Raw genomic sequence first — 22,599 nt, 5'->3', positions numbered from 1 at the left:
ATCCCACTAAGAAGAATCAGTGGGTATACACAAGCACCAAACATCCAGTGGATAGGTGACTAATTCTCATCAGTAAGCAGAAATGGAAGCATGAAGACCTATAAAGTCAAAAGACGTTACTATCAACAAGTTATATATATATATGTCTGTGTAGTCTTTTTTATGTCTACACATGTTAGTGTGCATATATACGTGATCTTTCTTTAAGAAGAAAACATAAATGGGATCATGTTATGCACGTCGTTTTCTATCTTTCCCCTACTGCGTTTTAAAGGACTTTATGCATATAACTGTTTATTTTAGATTTTCTAATGGGTGCAGATACATTAAATTAAATTATTACAAGCTTTCGCCACTTCTGAATGATACATTAACGCTTCCATTTTTCGCAATTACAGACAGCGCCACAGGGACACTCTGTGCCGTTCTCCACCCATGTAAGAGTACTTCTGTAGGGGCAATCCTCACAAGTAGACTTCCTGGCATACATGTTTCAAATTTCAATACTGTCAACTTACCCTACTAATGAAGTTTAATTGATTTATATTTCTACAAAGTGCTAAGAGCCCATTTACTTCTAACTTTTCCACCACTGGAAATTACCAATTTTTATTTTTTGTTTATTTGGTGGACAAAAATCAGTGTCTAGCTTTTGGTTGAAATTTTACTTTTCTTCTTACTAATATGTTTTAATATCCTTTAATAAATATGTTGATTTACATTTCTTTTAAATTATCTTTTTCATAAATTTTGCTCCTTTCAAGAACACTTTTCTGCAAAGTATAATTTTAAGAAGTCTTTATAAAAGCCTTTAATCAATTGTATATCACAAATAATTTCTTGCTATCTTCCAGTTAGCTTTAACCTATGCACAAAGAGCTCTCATTGAACGAAGTTTTTAATCTTTATTTTGCTAAACACCTTTGCATACTTATGTATTGTTAGGAAAACCATTCCCAACCTAATCTTACTAAAATATTCTATATTTTCTGCTGTTATTTTACATATTTAAAATTATTTTGACATCTATCTCCACAACATAGAACAATTCTCTTAGGATGCACATGTACCTTAGTTCAGTTAAACCCTTTCCACCCTTGTCTTAATAAATTCATAGAGAGAGATTGTTTTAAAATAGTTTTAGACATGTTCAGAATTAGGGATCCTTTGTCTACTGATTACACACATTACTTTGTGTTTATGCTTAAAGAGAATTTTTAATATTAGGATTTTTAGCCTTTCAAAACAGAGGCATGTCTGTTGAAATCGGGGTTCTTATTAGTGGTGTGGTGTTTTCCTGTAGAGGGACTAAGTAGGGTACTGTTCTTTGCACAGTGTTTGTTAATTCAATTTTTATTCTGTAACCTAAGGAAACCATGTGGTATGAGGAAGAACACACTATAAAGCAATTAAAAGCAGAACTGCTGTGGCTGAAATCAGGGCTCACAATCTCAGAATCCTCCTCCCATGCCTCCTTCTTTGTCCTCCTCTTCCCTCCTTCTCCAGGTAACTCAAAGGATCTCCTTACAGTCCGAGGAGTGCAGTTTTAAAATTACTGTAGACTGTTTCCTAAAGAATCAAACTTGTCTGCACCTACAGAGAATTTCGTATAGTCCTTTGGGAAGTCCATAAACAAAGGTCCTTTTAAAAACCTATCCACATCCAGATCATCTCCAAGTGACCACATACTACTGTACTTTACACCTTCAACATGGACCCTCTTAGAGATTCCCCTCTTTCATATGCCCTCCATGCTCAGAGTACTCTCTTTAAACCCAAAGTAAATTAAAAAGTAGAATTAAAAAATACATATCGTTTATTTATTTTTAGAGAGAGGTGAAGGGAGGGAGAAAGAGAGGGAAACATTACTCTGTGGTTGCCTCTCGCACGCCCCCTGCTGGGGACCTGGCTCGCAACCCAGGCATGTGCCCTGACCAGGAATTGAACTAGCAACCCTTTGGTTTGCAGGCTGGAGCTCAATCCACTGAGCCACACCAGTCAAGGCATAATTTTTAAAAATGCAATTAATGAAGATTCTATGTAATAAGTGAACCAAATGAAAGTATCAGGACATTTACTTTTACATTTAAAAGAAGGTTTGAAATTATCTTACCAAGCAGATTCACAAAAAAGTGATCTATATGATCTGCTTAAGGTTTCAGATGAATTCAGTGGCTTAATCTCTTGGATGACACAGTAATGTATGCATAGCTTCATGATTTGACTGGATGAAACTGTAATAGTTTAGAAAATTGTTTCCTTGTGTTAACAACATAATGGATATGATGTATTGTTAACTATCATTCATATTAGGTTTAAAGCTTTGTGTGCATGTCTGCTATTTTAAATATGTATGTCACAACTGTAAGCTCATATTTGTTTGCATCCACTTTGGGATTTCTAATACAGGGACTTCATGACTTTCCCGCCCCCCCTTTCCTGAGCTGGTTATTTTCCAGAGCCAGTCCTGATTGTAGGGTTTTAGTTTATTCTTTTCTGAAAGGCTACTCCTCTAGGGGGGATGCTCTGAGAATCCCAATGATCCACACTGCATGGGGAAGAAGGGAACACTCATCCGCCAGACCAGTCACTCAAACAAAAGAGAAATAAGACAAAGCAGTTGTCACAGTTAGTGGGCTCTCATATATGAGAGTAACCTTACCAAATTAAATTTACCTTATATAAATTCAAATATAAAATATTCAAATATTATCTGTGTGACTTAAACCCACCTTCTACATCAGGCTAGGTAGCTAAATAAAGGCTTCTGTGCAAGTAAGGCAAAAAGCCAAAATAAACAGAATAAGCGAACCCAAACCATAAAATTCTGTAACATTCCAGGAAGACAAATAAAGTCTTCTTATGCAAATAAAGAAAAATAACCTAAAATAAAATGAACAAAAAACCCCGTCAACAGTTAAAATCAGAAGGACACAGAGGAATCCTCCTTATTTTTTGAGTATCCACTTCCTCCCATGTCTACCTGAATGAACACGAGTCGGGCTAATGGTAATCCAGGCTCTGACGGTGCTTTGCAAGCATACCTTGGTAAACGACAGCAGATTTTCACCTGCATCCTTGCCTTTAGACTACTCGGGGGTGGATGAGAGCATCCTTGCTGGGTGTACATGCATTTGGTGATGGATAGGGCAGTTCACAGAGAATTAAAGTCATTTTCTTTAAAGTGTTTCCTTTTGAATTCTTCTTCCTTAAAACAGAACTCCATAGTAATACTTCGCTTTGTACCAAGTGATAAGTGTGGACTATTTTATATAAAGAATATGTCACCTGTAAAGCGCTGTTAACTCAGAAGATTTTACTATTTTTACATTTCGCAGGTTCTGCTTGAGCTGAATTCACCTTGACTTCCATTTTCATTCAAAGAGTCTCTAACTCTTTTAAATTCTACTATTAACCCTCAAAATGATTTTGAAAATCATACTTTACTTTTCAGATGATCTGAAACTTCTCTATTTGAATTTTGTTTTGATTCCCCCTTCTGCTTACACCCCTCGCTCCTCCTCTGAAAGCAGTGCTCTCAAAACTGCACGTCCCCACCCCAAGCCAAGAAAAGTATCTGGATCTCGAGTACTTCATGATAGTGTCTTTGGCCCATATGCGCACACTAGGACAACTGGCAACATCCTTGTGCCGCCGGGGTTTGCCTGCTGGTTTCCTGCCCCCTCTGTTCTTCCCCCAGGACCACTTGCTGATGCTGCAGCGAAGTCCGCTGTAAAATATGGCCAACTCCGTGCCCTAAATGTGCTGGTCTTCTCCGCCCCTTGTTCCTTGTAAAGATGATGGATAATGTTAGCCGGGACAAAGTAGTTAGAGGACAACCAGGAGAATGCTGAATGGTTACAGCCCGAGTGGCACATATAATGTCTTTCAGATGAACATTAATGAGCTACAGTGTACTTTGGGGAAAGTACACTACAAGGACTTTGTGAGAGAACATTATGATCAGACCCTGTAATTCTTGCTTATATTCACGAGAACTGAATGTTCGCACACCCTGGCTTTTACATTGCACTGTTCGTATTAAATAGGAAAATGGATGGGGAACAAATGGCAGAACTAGGGGAAGTTTTTCTTTCTTCCTTTTAAAAAAAAGGGCAGATGGTGTTTTGAACACAACTTGCCATAGAACATGAACGCATAAGAGTTCTGGCTGTTTGAAGAGAGAAAAATAAGTTGATTCTTTTTTAATAGTGAAAAGTAGCTTTAGGTTCAAAGGGAAAGAAAAAACACTGCAAAAGGGGAGTGAACTGCAAGATAGGGTTTCTGTAACAAGTACCTCAAACCACAGAAGTCACATGGGCTCTTTCTGCTTTGCTACTTGTGATTACTTGTCAGAGGGTTTTACTTTTAGCTTCCCCCATCGTGCAGGCCACTCAGCCATGTACCAGCTGGAGTGATCTTTATTCACAATGTCTTTACAAAGGCTCATGCAACAGAGCAGCAATGGCAATTTGGTGGACTACTGCACTGGCCCGGCATATAGCTCTTACCCCACACTCACTGGCAACTTTTCCATGGATGATAACAGAAGGCTTCAAATGCTGGCTGACACTGTGGCTACTTTGCCTCGGGGACGAAAGCAGGTATGATTGCTATTTTGTAACTTTTAGCGTGTTCATGTTCTGATGATAGCAGAGTGATACGTTTGTCGGACTTCATACTGAAACGTTACTTCAGAGACTTCTAAGAGGAGTGAGGAAGGAGGTGAGGAGCCCAGCCAGTACTAGGTACTAGCCTGAAACTTTAAGACCATAACCAAACTTTCTTTGTCATGGCAAAACTTAAAAGAAGGTTGCTTTTCTCATTTGAAGAGGTGTTTAGGTAAAACAAAAATGATTAAGCACATCAAACTTAAAGCCCAATATGAGAATTCTTAATTTTTTCCCTGTGTGTGTCCCATTGATTCTTTCCCTGTGGCCTCGCTCCTGGTCATGGAGAGGCATTTCAGTTCATCATCAAAGGAGAGCACATTTTTTGAGGACAGGTCATGGGGACTAAGTTATCTTCAGCTTTGAGGCATGGGCACAAGGTTTTTATTGGTGAAGTACGTGCCAGATTGAACACCAGCTCAGTCACTTAATAGCGGAGGGATCTTGAGCAAGTCACTTGCCCCTTTAAGATTCAGATTTCTTTTTTTTTCCACAGTGAGGATGATAATAGAAGCATCCTATGGGGCTCTTCTGCTGCTTAAGTGAGGAAACATGCAGTGCTTAACACAGAGACTGAAATATAGTATATGCTCAATAATTATGCTATTATTTTTATGTTTACTGCAAAGGATTTCCCTAGTGAGAGAAACACATTTGGAAAAGTCCATGTCTAACTGAATTTGTGATTTTTTTTTTACTCTTTGACTTCCAGTTTAAAAAAAATTAAAAGCATAACACCCCTTCAGTTATATAACCTGCTATAATACCCCAAGTGCATACCTGAGTTTAGATATAGCACTTGTACCGAAAATACTTGGAATCGTTGGAAAGCATAGTATTTTGGCCTTCAGCGTTGCAAGTGCATCACGTGCTCGCTCCCTTCAGCCTTCTAATTTCAGGATTAGGGAGCTGGAGCAGCAGCATCGCTTTTCTCAGGGATGTGTATGGCTGACTCCTTGGGGTTTTTCACACCGATGACACCAAGAACATCATTTGTGCTGCTTTGGATTATCCATCTTTTCAATCCCAAAATGACTTTATGACATTAAGTTTAGTTTAATGATGAGTGTGTCCATTGATTTACTACCTGTGTGAAAATAAAGCAACTCTGGGAAGTGCCGAAATCTTTATCCAGTTTTCAGGTGAAGAACAGTATAGGAGGTACAAAGATGAGAAGAATATGTTTCCTGTCCTTATTGGGTTTACGATTAAGTAGGCAGAAGGAATAGGTGCTATACAAAGTAAAAGCATAAATGCTTGAATCCAACTATGTGCCTTTGATATAACCTTGGAGGAGAAATATTCCAGATATTGGATATTCCAGAACGAGGGAATAATTAATGTTGAAGCACAGATCTCGGGACCTTTAAGGGATGTTTAGGTAATGGCATGTTCCTGGGCCAGGAGGACCCAGTGTCTGTGTGAGAGGTGAAGGGAGACCTCAGAGCTAAGTGGCTGCGCAAAAACACATGGACACTTCCCCTAGGAAGCAGTGATTTGAGCAGCTCAGGGAGCCACTGAGTGTGTTTGAGCAGGCAAGGAATTTAGGAACCTTATTCTAGAAATGCGGTCTGTTGGTAAGTGGGTGGGGACTAGTGGTGAGAAAGCAACTTTTGCACTAGTTAGAGAAAGAAAAAATGGAGGGGCTGGAGAGGAGACCCAAAGTTTTGAATACCAAAGGCAATGAAGACAGAGGAGTGACATCTGGTCTTTAAGGCTGAGTGAAGATAGCATGAAATGAAGAAAGGCCATCAGGGGGAGGTGGTTGGAAGAAGATAATGAGAAGGATTTAGGCATATGAAATGCACCCAAGTATGTATGTCTGTTCACGTGGGTGTAGTATATATGCTCACACATATATACACACACATTCCAACACCAATTCATTTATTTGTCTGTTCTCATCTTTTCTAGGTCTTCTCTTCCCCTTTTTCTCTCGTTCTTTCCCATGGTGGATGCCTCCTAGTCAAATAGCTTTTTCTTACAGCTGTGGGAATTACTTTTAAGCAAATAAAAGCAAAACAAAACTTCATGTACACAATACTTCTGATTCTATACAACTGTCATCAGTGAGATTTGGCGCAAGTCTATCCCAACATTTCACAATTTTCCAAAAGGGTGTGCATTTCCTTGAACAGGTTTTTAGCGACTGATCACCCATTTGGCACTGACTGAACTGCAGGCGAGAGGATCTCTGTGAGGCCACGAGCAGGTGTGTCTCTGCCCACTGCTATTTTCACCCCTTTCAGGGCTGACGTCAACAATTCATGATTCTCGATATTGTTGGCTTTGGTTTCTGCAAAGCTGCATCTAGTTAGCCTGCAGTTTCAGATTAATCTTCAGAATCATTTGGGTGTTACACTCAGAATCTCTTAAAAATAGATTTCTGTGTGTGCATATTATCGTAGCACTTGTATTTGTAGGAGGTGACAGACAACCTAGTGCAGTTTCTATTTCTGAACATGGTTTTAGAAAAAAAATACCTGCAAAGGAAAACACTGGAGGAAGGAGACCGGGGAGCATAAGGATAGTCTAGAAAAGTTGTGATGCCCGGGACTAGGCTTGCTCTTCGCAAACAGTTTTTACCAAATGCTGTCGTAAGGCCAGGGACCTGAAAGGGGAGAAGCTTAAATATACATTAGTGCTATCACACACTGAATCTCTTGGCCTGATTTTCTTTTGGTTATCAAATTACAGTTGATCCTTGAACAATGTGGGGTTTAGGGGTGCTAACACTTGAATATCAGCATATAAATTTTGACTCCCCAGTCTTAAGTTTTAATAGCCTACTTTTGATGGGAAGCCTTAGCGAGACCATAAACAGTTGATGAACACATACGTTGTCGTAAGTTGTATGTATTATATAGTGTATTCTTACAGTAAAGTAGGCTAGAAAAAAGAAAGTATTAAGAAAATCATAAGAAAGAAAAAATACGTTTACAGTATTTTTTAAAATTTGCATATAAGTGGACCTGCACAGTTCAAACCCATCTTGTTCAACTGCATTACTAAACAGACAGCTTTTGGAAGGGGAATTTTACTTAAAACTTCAGATACAGGATGTAGTGCTCAGCTCTGTGATGTGAGTATTTCTGGGATGGGCTCTGCCCTTGGAGTTTTCACATAGTTTGTGGCCGCGCACCCATCTGTTACCAAACGCTCAAGTGCCCCTAACTGCAACAAGGTATTTTGCTCATTTAATAATAAATCTTTTTGGTAGAGAACTGTTAATTTCAACACAAAAGAATTGGAAAACTATTCTCTAATCCATATTTTTGCACGCTGGGAGTCAAGCTCTGACAGATCTTCCTGAAAAAGAGGTTCGCAAGCCCAAATGAGACTTCCCTGGGAAGCAGCGACCCTCTTTGGTTTCCTTAGGGGCAATTGCCAGTTAAGCAATTGAGTTCAGTGCCTTTATTTTGCTCTATCTTAGAATCAATTGTGCAGCCCTGCTAGCCTAGGAATCCTGATGTAAAAGGAAAAAGAAAGAAAGCTGTATTCATGGAGGAACTGGGGAGAGTGAGGCAGGGGACTGGAAAGGGAGCAGAGCACATGGTTTTGGAAGTGTAAATAAAAACAAAATCCCTCATCTGTGAAGAAGTGACTTCCCCCTCTCTCTTCCCCCAACACTTTCAGGAAATGAGTACACAGAGTGGGGACCAGGAAGTAACAGTCTGTTTTACTTAACAGCAGAAGAACCTGCAGTATTGACCTTTGAGCTCCTCTGAGCCTGGCAGCCTCTCTGGCTGAGCTACAGGTCATCCCTCTTTCGCAAACTGACAGTTAAAGTGCTTGGTCTTGGTTTCCCACTGAAAAAGGGCATTGTGAATCTCTGGATAGCAGGAACAATTACATCTTGAATATTAATGCCTGATTTTTAAGTCATCTGACTAAAACTGAAAGAAGAGGGATCATAAACTCAACACAGGCATCTTTATATTAGTGGCTAGCAAGAGGTTAAAGAGCTCTGTGTACTCAGCAGTCACAAGTGAATTGCCAAATTGCTAAACCTAGCTTTCTCATATTAGCTAATGTGTAATAAAAGACAGCTGTTGCCAGCATATGCTGTTCATTGCACACCAGTTCCTCATTCATGAGTTTTGGTGCCATCACTACAACCCTGAGAAAAAATGAGAAAAGACTCGGAAGGGCTGTCTGGGACTAGAGACTCTGCTAGTTAGATCCTAGAACAGGACTGTTCATGTTGGGGAAAGGGCTGCAGGGAAGACCTTTCCCAAAGTTTAAGACCTTTGATAAGACCTTAGACATACTTCTTTTCACTCAGGCAGATAGTCTGGTGTGTGAACAAGGTCGATCCCTGAGCACATTCCTTTCCACATCACCTCCGTCTGACAGCCCTGATCAAAAGCAAGTAGGCTTTGTGTCAAGATATGGCACATGTCAGGGAATTTGATGGAGCCTAATTTATTTAAATAGTTTTTTATTTAAATGTTAGGTGCCTAAAACAGGCTCATTGCTAATCTGGAATGGAAACTAATTTATAATTTGACTTAATCTGATTTTTTTCTGTGTCACTGATAACCCAAATTAGTCAGCCCATAGGAACCGAGTATCTGCTATGCTTCTCACGTTGTGCTAGGCAAATATTTTCATTTTCAACAAGTCAATTAGCTATATAGGAAAGGAAGCAGGAGACAGGTGGGGAGATTCCTTCTCTATACAGTGTTTCAACTTGTCTTGTGGATTTAAAAGGTTTTAGATTTGATCCTAGAACATTTTGATTTGATCTTAGAACATTTTGATCTCTCTAAAATGATTTTTGATATAGAAGGTAGGTTGAGGGTAGACCAGCTGAACTCTTGAGGTTCCCGTCAATGCTATGACTAATCTGATGAATATTGATAGCAAGAGTTATATTTTCAGATATAAACCCTAGTTATGGTTACAGGTAATTGGATGTGACCTACCTAAGTACCTTACAATCTGAAATAAGGATAGAAGCCAAGAGGATGCAAATAATGAGAAAAAATTAAGAAAACGAGAGTAACAGTATAAAGGAAAGATTGAGAATGCTTGGGAATCTCAAGTTCACTGCTGTCCTCCACCAGAAGTTGGTCTACTACATAACTGAACGGTCTCCGCTCTCTCTTGATACTTCTCAGTACAAAATCAGGCTGAAATAAACAATATAAATAGTAGGTCTTCCACAGTCAGTCCTTAAAAGTTAAAAACAAGTATTTTTTTTCAACTCTAGAGAATCTTTTTGGGTCTCAGCTTTCCTATCACAGTCTTTAGGATAATATACATGACTTGAGGTTCAGAACTGAAAGAAAGGAAAATGTAATTAATTTGTATCATCTCAGTGGAAAGAGACCAGCTCTCCATCACATTAACTTGACTGGCCAAGAGCAAAATTCTGGAATCTGAGCCATTCTGGAACATTTGTCAGAATGTAGGCATTTGGTACTGGGTAATTCAAATTCCTTATAGTGGTGTAGACTTCTTTGCTAATGAATGCCTAATGAAGATTTGTTTTGTGCATTAATCTCTTCTATGTGTTTTTCTTCTTCCAGTTTTCATCCTCTACTTATTGTTTATATTTGTTTAGACTTATTATGTAGTGATCTGCTGACATTTTATGTATTAAGTTGACAGTTAAACATCAGGGGTTAGCTAGTAGCATAAGCTTATGTTTTGGGCCCCTAAACCAGCACTTGAGAAAGGCTAATTAATATTTGTTAATTTCTAAACAAATAAACAAAATACACACAAAAACACACTTTAATCACTTAGAAGAACACATAAAAACAAGATGCAACCTTTTGTTAACTTTTACTCAATCTACAATGGTTGATTGTATTTTGGAATTTTATGTTTACATGATCTTTTTCCAAAACATGGAGCAAGGGTGATATTCTTTTTGTCATTTATACCATTTGGAGGTTCCTTTCCTTTCTTGGCTGGAAATCTCACTGCACTCTTCCTAAACTATCACAAAAATAAATCATAAACAGAACTGAGGGTTTGAGTGTTTGGTTTTACTTGAGTTGTATTGCTGTTCTTTAGAGATTATTTTAACCTGCTTTAAAAAGTAACATGTTAAAATAAGTATTTTATAATAAACACAATTATTTCATCAGCATCTCCAAAAACTATTAAGTATTTGGGTTTTATATGCCATTCCGTGGGTGTTATTTTTCTTTGGATTTCAGTGTGATTGTAAATTGCTATGGTTAATCTCTCAGAGGCTATTTTTAATACAGATTAGATATGAAGTTCTTTTGGGAAGCTTTGGAGTTTCGCCACATTACATTAACTCTTGCCACAGTGTATTATTATCGGAGCCCTTTTTAATCTTTTAAACAGAATGCCTGAACTTCCCTTTGCCAGCTCTCCTTTGCCATCACTCAAGAATGGAAACTACTGCCTTCACCTTCTTTGAGCTGGGCCAGAGGTGGTAAAGAACAAAGTCCTTTGTGACTTAGAACATTTGCAGATGTGTTTTAAGGACCTTTTGATAACTGTGTGCTTGTTGTATTTTTCAGCTTGCTTTGTCGAGATCAAGTTCTTTAGGTGACTTTTCCTGGTCTCAAAGGTAAAGAGATTCATTTATTTTTTTGATCTCTCACCAAGATATGTAGGAACACAGCTCTCCAGACTTACTGATAACACACACGCACAGAGTTACAGTACCACAATTTACATAAATGTCAGCTATTTTAAATTGTGACAGTTTTAAAAATAAGTATGTGACAAATGTGATACGTTGATCCTCATGCATAGTTTTTTATTACATTTTTTTATTTTTTATTACAGAAAGCTTATTACTGTGGAAAAGCCGGATAATGGAACATTTGGATTTGAAATTCAGGTGGGCAGTTTCAAATTTTCCAGACTTGTAACGAAGATGGTGGCGCTAGTAGTATCAGGCTATTTGCAAAGAAAGAAGGAAATCGGGATCGGAGGATGATGGGGACTGTGATTTTCACTCAATGCGCCGTTGTTTTGGTAGTTCTTTATTGTTTTTGATACCGTCAAGGAAAGAAGACATTGAAGCATATAAATAAAATAAAGGCCCCTGAGACTTGCTCAACGCTATTCTTAGTGGCTCCGGCCTTCCAGTAAGTCAGAGACTAATCGGAAATGCTTGATAGCAGCCAGGTCTTAAATAAAAGAGTGAAATGCTCTTTATAAAAGTGCATTTTGTATATTTTCATTCCTGATGTGTTTGCATAATCATTTTTTATACTGCAGCCAGATTCTAGATCTATAGTTTGATATTCAAGAAATACATGAAAGCATATATATTTGTATATAAGGGCTGTATGCATTCACAAATAGCTCCTATTACATTTCAAAAATACTAAGGATTTTATTTTATGAGAAATTTGTACATTTTATCAATGATGACACATTATAATTATTGTTTGAAACACTTAAGAGCATTGCTCTACTTGCATGTTTTAGGAAATTTGGAATACGGTCTATAGGTTTCTATGTAATAGCCTAAGAATTTCATTTCTTACTTGCTGTCTGCTTTTTAATGGCCATATTTATAAAGATGGTGAGATAGGTCAAAGGAAATCTAGTGCAATTAATTGCAACAGTAGTAGCTTAGGTATTAACCATTTTTCCCATTATACTTTTGTGTTTCTTTTAGGTGTATTTTGCACAATCCTATTTTTTCATTGCATATCATCTCTCAGGGCTTAGCTTTGGTGCTGCTTTCAGAAAACTTGTGTGGTTAAGTGTCAGACCCACAATTGGAAAGCCAGCGTGTATTTTAAGATAAGGAACAGGAAGCTGCTAAGTAAAAATGCTTTATAAATAAAGAAACAAAATGGAACTCTACCTTCAATGAACAGGGAGAAGGCTGTAGGAGAAAAGAAGATACCTTCTGCTTTCTGAACTCTTCTATTTTTAAATTTGGGGAAATGTGTAATTCTTCCATCAGGTTTTAAAAGCATAGTACTTAGTTCCCATTCCCACAAAACACTCCCTGTTCTATTGCAGAGACTGTACTTTTTGTGACTGCTTCTTTTTAAGTGAGAATTATGCACAAAGATGTGCAGCCATTGCTACTGAAAACAGGATCAGTGACTACTCACATACTCTTATTTAAAGTGACAGATTAAGATTTTTTTCTCACCCTTGTATGATATGTCACTGCTCCTCTGTGTTCCCCCCGTACCATAAACACTTATTCTACCCGGAGCAAGAGTCAAAACTATCATTAGTAGGTCACAGGCAATAGCACCGTGAGCCTTTGTACCACAACGTGGGCTAATGGCTTCACCTCTGAACTGGAGCACACACGTTATCTCAGTGATGCAGGACCCCACTCCTCTGCACATTTCTTTCTGGCACGCACTTTCCAGTACCCGCTCCATACCGTATCTCTTCCCTAGTACTTATAAGATTTGCATAGTCATCAAATAGGAGAAATGCCGTGGGAACTTTTTGAAGACCAGATAGACCCTCATGTGCCCATCTTGTGCACCCATTTTTAACAACTGTTTGGGTCCTGGTCTACCAAGTGAAGGGCTTGTTGGAAGCGAACAAGTCCACTTTCCATGGGTGCTACTCATATGCTGTTAGTGAGGATCATACAACATGCTAGAAACACAGGCTCTAGACTCAGGCACACCTGAGTCCTTTTTGTTTTCTCCGTGCTTGCCTTATGTGTTTTTAGGAATTTCAAGTTAAATAACACATATAAAATATTTAGTAATGTGCCTGGTACTAATAGAAGATCAGCAAATGACAAGTGTTAGAATGAGCATCACTGGGCATGAGAAAGGACAATGTGACTTTTGTGTCTCTAATGACTGTTTTGTCATTAAAAGTGAGAACAGAAGACAGACTAGAGAGAGAGAGAGAGAGAGAGAATGAGAGACTGAGATTCAATTTATTATCTTTCTTTTTTCTATAACATTGGGACTTCTGCCTTTACTTCCCTATCTCTAACCCGGGAATTTTAAGCTGTTGGCAAAGATACACAGATTCCAACTACATAAATCAACATCGCCCCTTCACCGTACTCACTTTGCTCACTGGACATAGAGGGCAGGTTCTCATGGCTAATACAGTTGTTATAACAGTGGTTTCTCAACGTGATGATTGTTATAGCTTTGGTTCACGTACCACATACAGTAGGCCACTCTCCCATCACTGGAAAGGTCTGGGCTGTGGCAAGAAGGCTCCCTGGCAGAAAAACTGTTCAGGGTCTCTGACAGAGATGGAAAATACAGTACATGCTCTTAAAGTTCCATTTTACCTTAAGATATGGGGATTCTAAATGCCTTCGTGAGTGAATAGAAATCCCATACAGGTTAACAAAGTCAAATTTCTAGAAGTTGTTTGCACATGACTGACTTCTGGTTCTGGAGCTTGTAATTCTGGTAAATAAGAAGGAATGACCATCAGACATTAATTTCTCCATACGGAGGCAGTATTGGAATGTGGTTTAATCTTAGGAATCAGATGTTTAAAAGACTTACTCAAATTAGAATGGCGATCTTGAGTCTTGATGGAACTAGACCTCATAATTTAATTGTGTGAAAAAGAAAAACGTGTTAGTTATAAGTCATTGGGTCACTCTATGTAGCAAACATTTATCCAGTGTTCTTGGTACAATTTGAAAAACCAACTGCTTTTGCCAAATTGAGGCAAGAGGCAAAGCATAACTTTTTCTAATTTAGTTAGGTAATTAATGAACCAATGAGTATTCAAGGCAAGTGGATCATAGTACTTTTGAATTAATGCAGGGCAGATTGTCATTATCTGCAGAATGCTAATGTAAATAATCATGATGGTATATCTCCATTGCTGTGTACTGTTTTGTCCACTCCGGTCGTGAGTACTTTAGCATGGGGGATCCTCATGCACATCTTTCTCTTTGCTCTTGGCCACCATTGTTTTATCCCACTGGGAAATGACAAGCTTAATTTTTCTCAATAAATATGCAATAATGTTAGCATGAGGTGGCCTCATAGACCTGAAAATATGAAAGCTTGATCCAATCTTTTCCCACCTTTTTTCCTCAAGGCATACTTTTTTAAATGACTGGGGTTGGCTGCAGATTGGTAAGACTGTAAAATCGGTATACTTAACTTAATTTATATTCAGGAAAACCTTTCCAATTTGTTCTTTGCATTTACCATTATACCTCTTATGTTAACTGACACTATTTCATTTTTTTGACGACTAGGTTTTGAGCTTTTTTGAATAGTAATTACGTATCACTTTAACTTTTGCAGACTTACAGGCTCCAGAACCAGAACACCTGCTCCTCAGAGCTGTGTACTCTGATCTGCAAGATCCAGGAGGACAGCCCAGCGCACTGTGCTGGCCTGCAAGCCGGTAACTGATAACTATCCTAATGTTAAGAATTGTTTAAATAGCAAGAAGAGAAAACTTTTTGATAGGGAAGGTCAGGAAACTATTGTTGCTTTGCATTTTCTTAGCGCCTTTATGTTGTTAAGGCTTGAGGCTTGCTTGTTTTTCTTCGTTTGCATGTCAGGAAAGATTATTTAACCAACCTCTTTAACGCTCGTTTTTTTCTTGGCATCTCCCAGGTGATGTCCTTGCAAATATCAATGGTGTGGGCACAGAAGGCTTTACCCACAAGCAAGTTGTTGACCTGATCAGATCGTCAGGAAACATGCTAACGTAACTATCCATCTGCCTCAAAAATGTTACGGTCTCTCATGATGCCTGTTGAGTGAATGAATAGACTTATTGTTCAGGATCACAGAAGGGCGGCAATGCGCCATAACTTTGGAATTGGATACAGACGTTTTTATCAGTTCCTTTAGTTTTTCAAGGTTTCCTCAAACTTGAACATGTTGTCAACATCTGAAGTCAGAGGACATTGACAGCCCAGACATCTGAGTAGCAGGGAGAACATTTACACAATTTCAATATTAAATTCAATTAAACTGGCATTCATTCTCTTTGAACAACAGGAAATGGCCCAATTTCCATGGCTGATATAGTCTCGTAGTTAGAACAAATAAAAGGTCAGAAAGGTTGAGGTTTTTTGTCTTATACAACAAGGCAATTGTTTTTCTCATCTAGTGGTCTATTTGGAAAGAAGAACAAAGCCGGCCCACCCTTTCTACCCTGCACACACACACTCATACCTGCTACTATTCCAAACTCGCTAGTGGGACATCGTCTTCCCTATTGGAGATTTGACTTACTTTTCAACTATACTATCCCTAGAACTTAACAAGACTTTAGTACTTAGTTAAAAGATGGAATTCATTGATTTGTTGAAATGAAAATTCTCGAGCAAATACTATGTTTCCAGTACTGTGATGGGCTCAGGGGAGAAGGAAGGAGATGGATAAGAAAAACCTGCAGAAATAAATATTTTTGATATTTCAATTATTGATCACTGCTACAAAGAAAGTGCAATAATAAATGGGATAAAACATCAAGTTGAAGAGCTGATACTTTAGCTTAGGTGTTTAAAATGGTCCTCTCTGAGGAGGTGGAATTTGAGCTGAGACCTAACTGAAGAGAAGGATGGTTATATTAATTCTTCATAAGAGAGCATGTAAGGTAAAGAGAGAGGTCTCTGAGTTGTCAAAATGGGCTTGGCACATCCAAGGGAGAGAAAGAAAGCCAGTGAAATTGGGGGTTGGGGAACTAGGCATGATATAAGAAAGGATGAAGATAGGGAGTTGGCCTGGGGCAGAGTATGGGTCTACCAGCCCAGCTAAATAGTTTAGGATTAATCCTCGTTAAGGTAGGTCCTATATTTTCTCATTTGTTTTTCACAGCCACTTGACGAGGTTAGTTTTATTACTATTTATAAGTCAAGTAACTGAAACTTAATTTAGGTTTAGTTAAGATCAACCATGTAGTAAGTCACAAGGTTGGAACATGACCACCTACTCTGAATGCCAAGATCTCTTCAGCCACATCACAGCTGCTCACTGCAAGCTGCCAGTAGAAAATCTTCTGGACATTCTCCAATGATTCTAGTCTAAAACTTCAAAGGATGTTTTGGGTGTGTCTAGGAGTAGTTGTAAAAGTGACTGATGGTGATAAAGGACTGAGTCTAACTGCTAGCATTTCCTCTTGGACTCTATATGGTTTTTACTTTGCAGATTGAAGCTTCTCTTTATTGTGAACTCATGGGATCCATGGAGTTAGGCTCAGTCCTCTATTACCACCAGAAGGTTGGTAACAGTGAGCAGACCTCAGGCAGAAAATTAAGAAGTAATGGGTAGAGATAGTTGGAAAGTCAAAGATCAGGAAAGTGAGAGACAGTCTACTAATACTGAAGAGAGCAACCAGTCTCAGCCTGAGGTTCTGCCTATAGATATTTATTGCTTGGGCAGGTCAGATCAACATTACAAATCCCAATGGAACAGATTTGCAGGGATTCTCACCATTGCCCAGAATCAAGACTGCCCTGATGAGAAAGCAGATAATGTCTTGGCTGGCTATCATCTCATTATCTTGGGTATGATGTTATTAGAAATTGAGGAAAATTTATCTCTACGTTAATGCTGTTAGTTTACCATGCCTTGAAAAATTCTTGCATCTTTCAAGACTAACAGCTTATTTATTAGAAGGAATTTGAACCAATACTTCAAAAATGCATAGGTGTGTGGTTCACACCTGAAATTTATCCTATTCAGATTGATGGCTTAGTAGTCAAAATAAAGGCCTCTAATCTGTGTCCACAAAACAAATCAATCACTCAGGATAGAACAAGTCTTTTTTATTTATTTTATTTTTAGAAAGGTATAGGGAGAAAGAATACCATTAAACTGATAATTGTGGGATTAAAGTTTTTGAACGTAAAAGATTTTGAGGTAAGAGACTCATATGAAGATTATTATCTTACAGTACTTCTGGTTTTATTTGTTCTACTTCCAAAATTAAGGCAATTTACAGGAATAAAGGTTCCTGGCATCGTGGAGAGGGAAAGATTTTTCCATTTCAAGAAATAGCATGTTGATGCCACTGTGTAAAGTCCCAGTGCTTGTTGTTGCCGCCATACTCCTCCTGCATAGCATGGTGTCTAGAGTGTGCACACAGTAAATGTCCAATAGACATTCACTAAACAATAGGGCGATTCAGCCAGACCCCACAAGAATAGATTCTAGCAAAGAATAAGCATGGTTGCTGCACAGTGGGTTACGTAAAGTGAGCTACAATTTACCAATTAGCCGGAATCTTTCAGTGACCGTCTCAAGTGGAGTTGGTTTTTTGTTTGTTTGCTTCTTTCTTTCTTTTTCCTATTTTCTATCTCTGAATGTTGTTAAAAGATTTGGGCTAGGTCCAGACCTTTGCAGTGCCAGGAGAATTGTAACATTTAAGGCTAGTCTGCGCTCAAATTGTAGTACTTCCTAAGGATGGTACTTGTTTGAATGACTCACTCATGCTAATACCCTCCCCTCCTTTCTTTCTTAAAACAGGGTAGAAACTTTTAATGGAACAACAATTCTCAAAAAAGCCGAGCTCGAAACAAAGCTGCAAGTTTTAAAGGTAATTTAATTTAATACAGTGAAGTACGTGTTTCATCCTTGAGCGTGTGAGTGGTAGAATAAAGATCTGTTTGAGGAATTTAGATGGCCCTTGAGGATGACGAGTCTAGCCTGTTGAATTATCAAGAGCCATAGAGTTAGCTTCGCAGGAAAATTAAATTTCAAAAACCAGTGCAAATCACTTCCTTCCTCCTTCTGAGTGTCTTTCAGGCTCAGAAAGTCAACCATAAGGTGGGCACATTAGTTGAAGAACTTTTCATTAAAGCACCCATCTGTCTTGATTTACATTTTGTTTGGGGGGAAACAAAGGAGGAGGAGCTGGTCTTTTTGTCATTTTTTCAAGTGCTGCGTGTGTGGGCAGAAATACATGGACTTTTTGCTTTCTATTATCTTCCTCTGTGTCCTTCCTTTCTGCCTCATTCTTACTACAACAATCATCTCCGGTACTCCTGTGGCTGTTCTTGAATCTGTTTCCACTGGCACACTCACTATCCAATTTTGGAGAAGGAAAAATAAAGTTTTTAGGAGATAGCGCACAATGCAGGATGTTAAACAAAAATTCCCTGGGGTGGCTCCTTGAGAATCTTAAAAATCTCAGCAGACTGCTGAGGCTCTGCCAGGCCTTGAAGTCCAGACGGCTCCTCCAGCCCCAAGGGACACTGTCCCTGGGCTGCCCTCTGCACGGCACTGACACAACCCCTCAAGCAAGGATCCCACGCTTTACTACAGTCAGCTGCACACTAGGGCTTTGTTTAGCAATAGCTGCCATTTATTAGTTTTCTTTATGAAGAATGCAATTTAAATTATTGAGCCCATGAGGGTGGAGTTACTATGTATTATTTATATTTTATTTTGCATTTGTTTCCCCCAACCCGATTCATTAACAAGTCCTGTTTTCTTTGTCAACATCTTATTTCACTTATCCCTGTTATTTTTTAAAATGAATTTGTAAAATTCTTTGAAAAAATTTTTCTGTTCATATTTCCATAGAAATTAAATTTCATTTATAGAACAAATGAGATCAATTGACATCTTTATGGTTTTTGCTTTTCTTTTTTCAAACACAGTTGAATAATTGGAGACTAAGGGGCAAGACTTTCATTATCTACAGATAGTATTATTTATATCTGTACAGAAAAACCTAAGGGAATCTATAAACATTTTATTAGAATAAAGGGAGTTCAGCAAGACTATTGGGTTTAAAAACTAAGAATAATAAATTTAAACAATTTAAATTAATAGATTATATTTATTAAGAAAATTTAGAAGTCCATAAAAATTAACATAACAAAATATATGTAAAATTGTATGCATAAATCAGAAAATGTTTTTGAAGTAAATAAAAGAGTCTACAAATCTTTTGTTAGATTTACTCTTTTATGACTTAGGAGTATGTTCTAATTATAGTTTCTTTACCTAAAAATTAATATTTTGATTGAGAGTAGTATATAGGTATGTAAAATAAATTTTCTATGCTATTACCATGTTCAAACACCTTGCTAAATTGTATAATTTCTAATAAATTATCTATATATTTTGGGTTTTCTATAAAGATAATAATTATCTGTTAAGGTAACAGATGAAAAACAACATTCAGTCCTTTTTCTTACTAACTGGCTAGGTTCTACAGTGCAATGATGAATCTACACTATAATTGTTAGCATCCTGGTTTCGTTCTTGACTTTAAAGGGAATTCTGTTGACTCTTTCATATTAGAAATGAGTTTTCTCTATGAATATATTTTTCAGGCTAAGGAGGCTACCTTCTACCCCAAGTTTGCTGGTTGCATTTATAGGGCTTGTATACTAAATTTTACCAAATACTTTTTTTTGCCTGTATTAAGATAGTCTTCTCATTTTTTATTAAAAAAAATCTGTCAATATGATGAGTGATATTTGAAGATTTTCTAATGTAAAACCACCCTAGCATTTCCAAAACAAACCCAATCTGATCGTAATTTATAGTCTTTTAAAATATATATTTGTAGATTTGATTTGCTAGTATTTTCTTTAGATACTTGAGGGTAGCTTCACTTTACAAGTAGAATGGCCTGTACCTCCCCCCTCAAGTTGTCACTCCATAATTTTGGTGTCACATTTACTGCCCTTTCAGCGTGAGCCGGGGAGTATCTTAGTCATCCGGGCTTGAAGTTTTTTTTTGGTGGGGATACTTCTAAATTGTTTCAGTTTCTTTATTAGTTATGAGACTGCTCAGCCTTTCTGTTTTGGGGGCATTTTTTGGATCCAGTGTTATTGAATTATGTTTTTGTTAAAAAATTTTTAAACTTTCAATTTATTACATGCATTTATAATAAAAATTCTATTCTCAGTTTTTGTTTTCTATTACAACTGGTTACATCCCCATTTTTATTTGTACTACTTTTCATGCCTTCTCATCTTTTTATTTCTTGGTAATTCTCTCTAGAAGCTTGTTGAGTGCAGTATTTCGGTTGTGGGTTCAACCCCTGGTCAGGGCACATTTAAGAAACAGCTAATGCATGCGTAAATAAGTAGAACAGCAAAGTGGTCTCTCTCTCTTTCTTTCTCTCTCTCAAATTAATTTAAAAAATAAATAAAGTTAAAAAACAGTATTTCAGTTTGTGCCAATCTTTTATCTTTTGCTGGTTGCTTTTAAGCTGTTCTTTTGTCTTTACCAATCTACAGTTTCACCACAATGTGATTATGTCTGAATTCATTTCTAAATTTATACTGCTTAGAACTTTGAATTTTCAGTGCCCTTTCAATCTGGGCACTGGGCACACTGGTGACTTTCTTTAGTTTTGGGAAAGTATCAGCTTCATCTCTTCAAACAGTCAATTGACTCTTCAATAACATGGGTTTGAACTGTATGGGTTCGCTTACACATGGATTTTTTTTTCATCTTGTAAACAGATGATGTAAATTTAAGGCATCAATAAATACAACACAGCCCTGTAAATATATTTTCTCCTCCTTACAATTCTCTTAATAACATTTTCTCTAGCTTATTTTATTGTAAGAATATAATATGTAATACATATAACATGCAAAATAAACATTAATCGATTGTTTATGTTATTGGAAAGGCTTCTGGTCAACAGTAGACTATACAGTTAAGTGTGGGGAGTCCAAAGTTAAGTGTTTATATGCCATGTTTTCACTGTGCCAGGGTAGAAGGGGATCCCACATTGCTCAAGGGTCAACTGTACCTTCTCTACCATTCCATTCCCTGAATTATCTTCTGCAGTTCCTGTTAGACATAGTGTTTTAGAGTCTCTTGATTTACCTTCCAAGCTTCCTAACCATTCTTTCATATTTGTATTACTATATCTTTTTATGTTCTTTTTGAATTCCATAGTACTAGCTTCAGTAATGTTGTCTGTATTCTGTATAGAATGTTTTCTTTCTAATAAAAGTTAATTTTTGATTTTCAAATAGCTATTTTCATTTTTATCTGTTCTTTTTTGTTTCAAATTTCTTATTAACATTGATATTATTTCTCTCTCAGAGGATTGTAAATACTCTGATTTTAGAGTCTTTTTTGGACACCCTTATTTTCATTTTATTTGGAGAGAATCTGTGTACTGATTATCAATTTTGTTGTCCTTGTTACTAAACTCCAGCGGGTGTTTTGGAGTTTAGATTGCCTACTTCCCCTGTATGGTGGCCTCTCTCTTCCACTCAGCATGATAGTGGGGCAATTGCCTCCACTATACACTTCAAGGCTCCCAATCCAGAACCAGGTCTAGCAGCTTGGATGTCTTCCCTGGAGGGTCAGTGTGCTGCTTGGCTCAGGTCATGAGGCTGCACTTATGTGCTCTTGTCCCTCCTAGGTACAGCCATAGCTCTCCATGAGCCACAGCCACCATTAGGTTCTTTCCCAGACTCCTTTTCATTCTGGTGGAGCTTCAGCCAAAGTTCTTTTCTGAAGCAGGAGACTTGTCTCTGGCCTGTGCTGCATAAGTGCATTTAAACTATATACCTCACCATAAGATCCAAATTTCTTGCTACCTCTTTCTGTTTCTCCGAGTCCAGCAGACCTTTGGGTTCTTTCCTGCTTACCATCTTGCATTTCTCTCCCTTCTCTAATCTTGAAATTATGAGAATTCCAGTTCATGGGTCTGACCTATCACGGGGACCCGGCTGGCTTTCCCTTCACACGATGACATTTAGTTTGTGTGTCCTACGTAAGTGTGCATTCTGTTCCTCAAAGTCTCATCGTGTTCTCAGGGATTCCCTTTCTCATGACCTATGATTCAAATGTTTAGCATGAAAATAGGACATCCAACGGGCTAGCTGGGGGACTTACTTTTTTCTAACTCTGTTATTTACTGGGTTTGTAGCTCTTGGGAAATATTTTGCTACATTGAACCTTTATTTTCTAATCTGGAACTTTTTTTGGACAGTTAGGAAAATTAAATAGCATGTTATCCATGGAAGCGCAACAAAAATAGCAAAGTGCCATGGGTATATTTAGCTTTT

General features: G+C 37.8%; 1 protein-coding gene across 6 annotated transcripts in view; it reads left to right on the top strand.

Annotated features, from left to right (window-relative positions):
- The window catches only part of CYTIP (cytohesin 1 interacting protein), a 64,764-nt gene that overhangs the window by 34,132 nt on the left and 8,033 nt on the right, over positions 1-22,599 (top strand). For 3 of the 6 annotated variants that reach the window (XM_045187428.2, XM_045187427.2, XM_045187429.2), the window contains 6 exons: positions 4,445-4,604; positions 11,177-11,226; positions 11,448-11,502; positions 14,891-14,993; positions 15,209-15,302; positions 18,071-18,140. In XM_045187428.2, the coding sequence (XP_045043363.2) occupies positions 4,449-4,604; positions 11,177-11,226; positions 11,448-11,502; positions 14,891-14,993; positions 15,209-15,302; positions 18,071-18,140 (528 nt within the window). In that variant the 5' untranslated portion in view covers positions 4,445-4,448. Of the gene's footprint in view, positions 1-4,236; positions 4,605-11,176; positions 11,227-11,447; positions 11,503-14,890; positions 14,994-15,208; positions 15,303-18,070; positions 18,141-22,599 lie in introns of those variants that run through there. The other 3 variants (XM_045187430.2, XM_045187431.3, XM_024579853.4) reach the window with 2 other exon arrangements.

Source organism: Desmodus rotundus, chromosome 2 (assembly GCF_022682495.2).
Source record: "Desmodus rotundus isolate HL8 chromosome 2, HLdesRot8A.1, whole genome shotgun sequence".
Classification (NCBI taxonomy): domain Eukaryota; kingdom Metazoa; phylum Chordata; class Mammalia; order Chiroptera; family Phyllostomidae; genus Desmodus; species Desmodus rotundus.
This window is presented reverse-complemented; position numbering and strand designations above follow the sequence as displayed.